General features: G+C 34.3%; 1 protein-coding gene across 1 annotated transcript in view; it reads right to left on the bottom strand.

Annotated features, from left to right (window-relative positions):
- The window catches only part of LOC106680715 (phosphatidylcholine translocator ABCB4), a 51,412-nt gene that overhangs the window by 20,223 nt on the left and 23,164 nt on the right, over positions 1-8,025 (bottom strand). The window contains exons 5-8 of the mRNA XM_014420601.2: positions 5,654-5,700; positions 5,517-5,556; positions 2,491-2,637; positions 2,305-2,406 (exon numbers count right to left, since the gene is read on the bottom strand). Coding sequence (XP_014276087.2) covers positions 2,305-2,406; positions 2,491-2,637; positions 5,517-5,556; positions 5,654-5,700 — 336 coding nt within the window. The remainder of the gene's footprint in view (positions 1-2,304; positions 2,407-2,490; positions 2,638-5,516; positions 5,557-5,653; positions 5,701-8,025) is intronic.

Below are 8,025 nucleotides of genomic sequence, written 5' to 3'. Positions count from 1 at the left end.
TCTCGTTCTCCGAAGCCCTCACGGAACTTCTCCTTGAGGAAAGGGATACATTTATCGTAGATTTCTTTCTTTTCCCTATCTACCTTATTTGCCTGGTCAAGCCCGTTATTTTCATATCTCACAGTGGGATCCAGAATAATTGCCGACTTCCCCTTCTTAGGAAAAGCAACTTAGAATTGAAAAAATCCAATACATGTTACACATATATATATAATTTTGAAACAAAAGAAAGATGGTCCAGGATGGTCAACTAAAAACTCAATTAGTCATAAAACTTTTTAATATGAGCTAACGTTTCATCCCACGTTCCAAGGCTTCATCAGGGATAAAAGAGATAAAAACACTTGAATGATGTAAACATAAATAAACAGCATAAATGAAAAATTAAAAATATGTACAGTTAAACGTAAAATAAATAAGAATAATGAAAGGTTTTAGACAATTTATAACAGCGGAGATAACAACATAAAATATAAAATACAGTACACACTAAAAGATGGAAAAAGGGTAATAAGAGTAGATTCAAGAATAAAGGAAAATAATGAACAAGATAGGAAACATACCTTTCAGACTAAAGGTCAGTGCAAAAGTTAACGGTTGACAGGTGTTTGTAGAGTAGTAGTGGGGATTAACCGTGGAAAATACGTTACTTTTGAAAATAATTTGAAAGTAAACAGTACCAGAAAATTGAAGAAAAAATATTTAAAATAGCCAACCATTAAATGATAATATACATAATAGGGGAGGGGGGGAGGGAGATATTATGAATATTTTCGGAACCTCAGAACAGTATAACAGCAAATTTTGATCTAACCTTAGTTATATATTTATCGTTTATACTTGCCCAGGCTCAGCGGAGAAGGGGGTGAGTTAAAGGAAAATAATAAAAAAAAAAAAGTATAATCGCCAAAAGGGAAAAAAGTCAAAACAATAAAGAATAAATTGCTCCTTAGGCGCCACTTTATTTTTTTCTGGTAAATAACGAAAACCCCGAAACAATATGCCCACAATATACCCTTATACAAATAACAATCGAATTATAACCACTAGCTAATACCTTTACATGTAGATAACAGAAAACCTAGGGGTGTTACCTTCCACCTGTTGAATTATCGAAATATTAAGTAAACATAACAAAAAAACATAGGTAAACAAGTTGAAAACAGTGCACATGCATAAGAATGAACATAAAAACTATATGTACAAAAGTTTAATGATAAGAAGAAATATATGTACACAGAATGAAAAAGAAAAGAAAAGAATTCATATCAATTAATAAAACAATGAGAACTTATAGGTTGACTTAACTGTAACTTAAATGATTAACCTTAAACTATCTCGAGGGGGGGTTTTATATTTTAGGGTTAATATTTCAGCAAATTTACTCTTCTTTCAATAATGTTCTCTTAGATTTTCTAGTGTGGCTGGTAGTTTTAAACTACAATTCTTACAAAGGTAACGGCTATAAACTTATTTATAGTCAATTAAACTAGCTTTAATTTAAGCGCTAATAGACATATGTACGTCTCATAGTTCCTGAGATATAGATTTCTCAAAATACATTAGGTAACTACTAATCTTTCAGAAATTTTGCTTTTTAAAAAGCTATATCTCGAGAACTATTGGACATAAATAGCTCTTTTAGGGTTAATATTTCAGCAAATTTATTCTTCTTTAAATAATGTTCTCTTAGATTTTCTAGTGTTGTTGGTAGTTTTAAACTACAATTCTTACAAAGGTAACGGCTATAAACTTATTTATAGTCAATTAAACTAGCTTTAATATGAGAGCTAATAGACATATGTACGTCTCATAGTTCCTGAAATATAGATATCTCAAAATATATTAGGTAACTATTAATCTTTCAGAAATTTTGCTTTTTAAAAAGCATCTCGAGAACTATTGGACATAAATAGCTCTTTTAGGGTTAATATTTCAGCAAATTTACTCTTCTTTAAATAATGTTCTCTTAGATTTTCTAGTGTTGTTGGTAGTTTTTAAGATATAGAGCTCCGAATGAAAAATTAATGTTTTTTTAAGGTTTTGAAACAGCCGCCATTTTTTATTCCCCTTACCTATACTTGGCAGACTCATAAATTTTGACTAGTAATTATACATAGTTTTCATAAAAGTAATCCATAATTGGGGTGAGATAACTGCCTTTTTTCTTCCCGGCTCTTGTACTATTCCTTTTACTATCACACACGGTCAATCGTGTAAAATAATTTTTAAATATATTCATATGGTTCTGTTATATTTAATTGATCGTCCAACAACAAGTATATACGACCAGTAATTTCTTACCTGAAAGATGCCAAAAGTCAAGTTCATTGCTGCAATAATGAAATAACCGTAGCCAAACTCTATAAATTTGGGAATTTCTGCAGTCATGTTGACGTTATATGGCTGTAATTAAATTCAATTACAATTGAATAAACACAATTTTTTCTAATTGAATGCGTATAAAAGTATGATAAGCTTTCTACTTACGTTTCCTGGTGTTTCTCCCTGAATAAATACAGTGAGAACAGGAGTAAGCAGTGCGTAGATCTGTAATGGAGAAAGAAATCCTGTTCCAGCCCCCGCCAAAATGCTCAACATCAGGATGATTTTGTCCTTCTTGTTCGCGTAGCGCAACTGTTGAAAATTACATTAAAAGGACATTTTAATGGATTAGATAATAAGTTTAAACTTATTGCAGGATAATTTTTTTTTTTTAAATACAAAAATAAATAAATGTATTCGACTAGTTAAGACTAATGATGTCTCATCCCTTTTAATATTGTCTATTGTCTGACTGATTAATTAATACAATTAATACTCAGGCACAGCGGGTAGTTCGAAGAGCCCGTGTAGTTGACCTGTCTTCATCTTCTTCAGCGATGTTGGCCGCACAATCTTCCGCAACACTGTGTCCTGGAAGCGTTGTGTCCCTTCTCTGAGATGGGTGAAGAGTGGACCACCATATAGAAGTGCTGGTCTCAAAATACTTTTATAAACTAAGACCTCCGGGGAGCGACGGTCCGTTTTTTAATTTCAGGCGCTTTTTAAATATGTCACATTTCACAATCTCACAAGAGGAGATCATAACACAAGGCCCCCGGGGAGCAAACGGTATATCACTTCTGAAATATTAGCTTAAAACAGGAAGAGGAAACTTTAAGATAGTTGAATCAAGCAATATTTAAAAAGTGGCTGAAATTAAAAAAACGGCATGAAACCCTCTACTCCCATCCGCCATAGAAGCCTTACTTATCTGACTTTCAAACATACAATTATAGTGAGTAGGGTGGTCGATGTACGACATGTCACAATCTTACAAGAGGAGATTATAACACAAAAAAAGGCAATCCTTCCCCGCCGGACCCCGGGACCCCTAGGGGAGGGACGGTCCTATATCACTTGTGAAATATTAGCTTAAAACAAGAAGAGGAAACTTTAAGATAGTTAAATCAAGAAATATTTAAAAAGCACCTGAAATTGAAAAACGGCAGGCCCAAGAGAAGACAAAAGGTAGTTGTTGCACCCCAATCTTGGATTACTTTAATGAAATGTATAATTAATGGCCCAGCGATATAAGCGTGGTAACGCGCCAGTTTAACAATTCACAGGTTGTCGAATCTAATCCCATCCGGGCTTTTTTCAAGCACAAAATAATGCAAAACTCACTGGCAACCTCCCCCAGGGCGTTTGTGAGGCCCATTAGCCAATGGGTGGCACTCACAAAAATAGGTGTGGGAGTGACGAACCCACCGTGCGAAAAAACCACGTCAAGAAACGTGCGATGTATTTCCTAGTACTGGGAATATTACATACTAATATTGGGAAATACATCGCGCGAGGACTTATGCCTCCATGGTCTGTTGCCTATGGAATAATAATCATATATAATAATATGATATAATGATATATAATAATATGATACAATGATATATAATAATCATATAAAATAATATGATATAATAATCATATAAAATAATATGATATAATAATCATATAAAATAATATGATATAATAATCATATATAATCAATAGTCAAAATTGATGAATCTGCCAAGAATAGTCAGGGGATCAAAAACTGGCAGTTGTTTAAAGGCGTGAAAAAAAATTAATTTTTCATTTGGAGCTCAATATCTTTAAAACTTCTAACAATAACCTAAGAGAAACCTAACAGAACCTAAGAGAAAATAGTTGTAAACTATTTTTGTTTCACTATTGACCGCAACCCTGACCATCTCCCTATATACTAAGAGAAGATCATTTAAAGTAGAGTAAATCTAAAATAGGACCCGTAATTGACCTATTTACGTTCAATAGTTCCCGAGATATAACTGTATAAAAAGCAGAAAAAACACAAATTAACAAAAGAATTATTTATTTGTGCCGACGTTTCGACCTAATTTTCAGGTCTTCATCAGGGCCATAAAAACAAAAATACAGCAACCATTATTCAAAGAGAATAAAAAATATATATATAATAGACTAACAAATTACAAAATATACCTAACAAATAAAATATAAACTAGTTGATTGATAACTATGGACAAAGACAGTAGTAGATTGATAACATTATTATTTATATAATAATGTTATATATAATTAACTCTTAGGTTTTCTAGTGTGTTGGTAGTTTTAAAGATACAGAGCTCTGAATTAAAAAATTAATGTTTTTAAAGGTTTTGAAACAGCCGCCATATTTTATTCCCCCTACCTATACTTGGCAGATTCATCAACTTTGACTAGTTCATCAACATTGATTGGTTGCTTTTTTGGAAAACTCAAGTTTTTTACAATTATTATCAATTTTGTTGGAGAGGTAGCTGCTATTACTAGGTAGAAAAGCTTACTCGCGCCTGCGCAAAGAAGATAGTTCTGCTGTCGGATTCTAGGGCATCACTGCTGGCAATAGCATTTGGACATCCCTCAACTAACGCTAGAATTCTCGCATGCCGGAAATCCATAGAATGTAAAAGAGAAATACTAAAAGTATTGGTAATGCATTGGATTCCACCCCATTGCGGTATACCTGGGAATGAGGAGGCGGATCGACTTGCACGGTTAGGGGCTAGCCAACCACAGCCGCTTCTTTCTATCACCATGGACATGGCGAAAGAAATGGCCCGAAGCGCAATCACTGAAAGAGCAGGAGTAGAGGAGAACGTGAGGGCAAGAACTGGGCGGCATTGCTAGATCCTAAGAGCCGCCCTCCATTGACTTTACCAAGGGCGGTGGCAGTAGCATGCTTCTGGTTGGCTACTGGACATGACTATTTGCGGCACCACCTGAAGAGAATAGGAGTGGCTGAGTCTTCAGACTGCGCCCTGTGTGGAGTTGGTGAGATGACTGGCAATCACATATTTGCATGTGCGGCAACGGCGGAATTGATTACAGACAGGAGTTACTTCAGCAAAGCTAAACTATACTGGGCTGTTCGAAACAAAATGGCCGAAATGCCTGCTTTGGCGTAGGAAAAAAAAAATTAACTAATATTAATGAATTTAGAAGGCTGTAAGTACCAATTTCAAAATAGTCCTTATTTTTCCCGGTTTTTCCTTCCTGAAACACAATATAAAAAAATATTTCATTTGAAAATAAAATGATTTTGTTATATTATTCTAACATATTATTTTTATAATTTTTTTTAATTACTGACTTGTTTTTTTGTTTGATTTCATAAACTGATCGGTTTCCATTGATAGCCTGAAACAAAAAATAATTATTAAAAAATTTTTTTTCACTGAAGGGATGTTAAAACTTTCTTCCAAAAAAAAATATTATTTAAAATATTTACTGGAAGATTATTGATTGACCGTATTGTATAGATGAATGGAATATGGTCCGGGTGCGGTAAAAAAAAACTCAAATAGTAGATAATTATACTATTTTATTGAGCCAACGATTCGCCCCACGTTGCAGGGCTTCGTCAGGGCTGTTTTAACGGCAGTCCAAAACAAAGTGGATCATCATGGATCAAATCACACTTTGTTGTTGTTGTCTGGGGCTTTAGGGCGTAAAACCCTGAGGTCATCAACGCCCAATCACACTTTGTTTTTGACTGCCGTTAAAACAGCCCTGACGAAGCCCTGCAACGTGGGGCGAAACGTTGGCTCAATAAAATAGTATAATTATCTACTATTTGAGTTTTTTTTTACCGCACCCGGACCATATTCCATTCATTTAAATATTTATTTGGTCTCTGATATTGTATTTCTCTTTCTTTTTATGCTATAATAATAATTAATTCATTTTCAACTTTATTTAAAAAAAAAAAAAAGATGGACGTACAAACTTTCAACCCACTGAATTTGAAGGGATAAGTAAATCAAAAACATTTGAGGATGAAAATTTTTTTTACAGTAATTCACCCACACTTTTGTCGTATTATTATACCTATTAACCTTGCGAAGAGGCAATATCGTAACCAATAAAGCTATTCTTATTTTTAAAACAATTCTCAGGCCACTGCTGATGTACAGCTGCGAAGTCTGGGGAGCGGCATCCATTACGAAAAAGAAAAAATTACTATATTTTCAAAATAAAGTCGGAAGAATTGTAGTGGAAGCTCCTTGGTTTGCAAGAAACAGCCAATTCCATGGGGAATTATAAATGGATACAATAGAGGATCGCATCAAAAAAAGATTCATCAAGTTCCAACCCCAGTTATCGATAGAAGTAGTGACCTTACTAATTGGAAAAACCCAACCTCAACCCGAAGACTGAAGCCAAGGATGCTGTAGGACATCCAGTTTTAAATTTTTTAATTTTCTCATTGATAGATTTTTCCATGTAAACCACAATGGTTCCTATTCATTCCTCCATTCTCAGTCCGCTGGTGTTCTTCAAGGTAGTATCCTAGGTCCCATCCTCTACACCGTCTATATAGGTGACATTCCAACCAATCCTAGCACTATCCTCACCACGTATGCCGATGACACATGATCACACATGTTAATAATAACCCATTAATTGTATCCCAAAATCTCCAATCCCATATCACAGCCGTCTCGAAGAATGGTGTCGTAATTGGAGGATTAAGATAAATTCCAACAAATCCCATCAAATCACCTTTACCCTTCGTCGTAAACCTACTGACTACCCGACACTTACATTTAATGATGTTACTCTTACCCCTGTCGAACAGATCCGCTATCTTGGACTACATTTGGACAAACGATTAACCTGGAATCCTCACACAAGACTGAAAAGACAGGAAACTGCACGTCACTTTCGACTATTACAGCACTTACTATACAAACGGTCTAAACTTCCAACACATTACAAAAGACTGATCTACATGACTGTAATAAGGCCAATCTGGACATATGAAGTTGAGCTTTGGGGCTACACTAAACCTTCGAATTCCTCTCGTATTCAATCCTTACAATCCAAAATCCTTCGTAAAATCCTCAATGCTCCTTACTCTGTCACAAATAAAATCATACATAAAGACCTTAATGTTCCCTATTTAACCGATCTAGCCCGAACCACATATCACTCCTTCCATTATAAACTCTCTAACCACTCAAACCCCCTAGTTTCTAATCTTGCATCCTCTTCCATTCCTGACAATCCTCCGAGGGGCCTGAAATCCTGAAAAGAAGATGGCCACGAGACACGCTAATGTAAAATGTCATTAGAGTGCTACCAATGGGTAGTTTCTCTACACGCCTGTAACACTCTAATTTAACTCAGATCAGATTTACTAAATGTATTATAATGTGCAGTTTTAAATAGCAATAAATAAATATTTAAAAAAAAAATTATTTATCAGTTCTGTTATTGTCATTGTTTTTGTTATTAAAGTTTCTTTTATCTTTTATTAAGAATTATTATTTTAATCAGTTTATTTTATCTTAATTTTCTGTTTTGTTTATAACGTTGTATACAGTTAGTGGTGTCTTTTGTATGAAGCTATATCCCCCCCTCATAGTCAAAAAATGTACCTCTTACATTAACCAAATAAGGCCCATCAGGCCGATCTGGTATTAAATAAATAAAAATCTACCTGTTAAAGAACCATATATA

Source organism: Halyomorpha halys, unplaced genomic scaffold (assembly GCF_000696795.3).
Source record: "Halyomorpha halys isolate HHAL.00 unplaced genomic scaffold, Hhal_1.1 Scaffold282.1, whole genome shotgun sequence".
In the NCBI taxonomy this organism is placed as follows: Eukaryota; Metazoa; Arthropoda; class Insecta; order Hemiptera; family Pentatomidae; genus Halyomorpha; species Halyomorpha halys.
The sequence above is the reverse complement of the archived record's forward strand: the minus strand, read 5'-3'. Positions and strand labels throughout refer to the sequence as shown.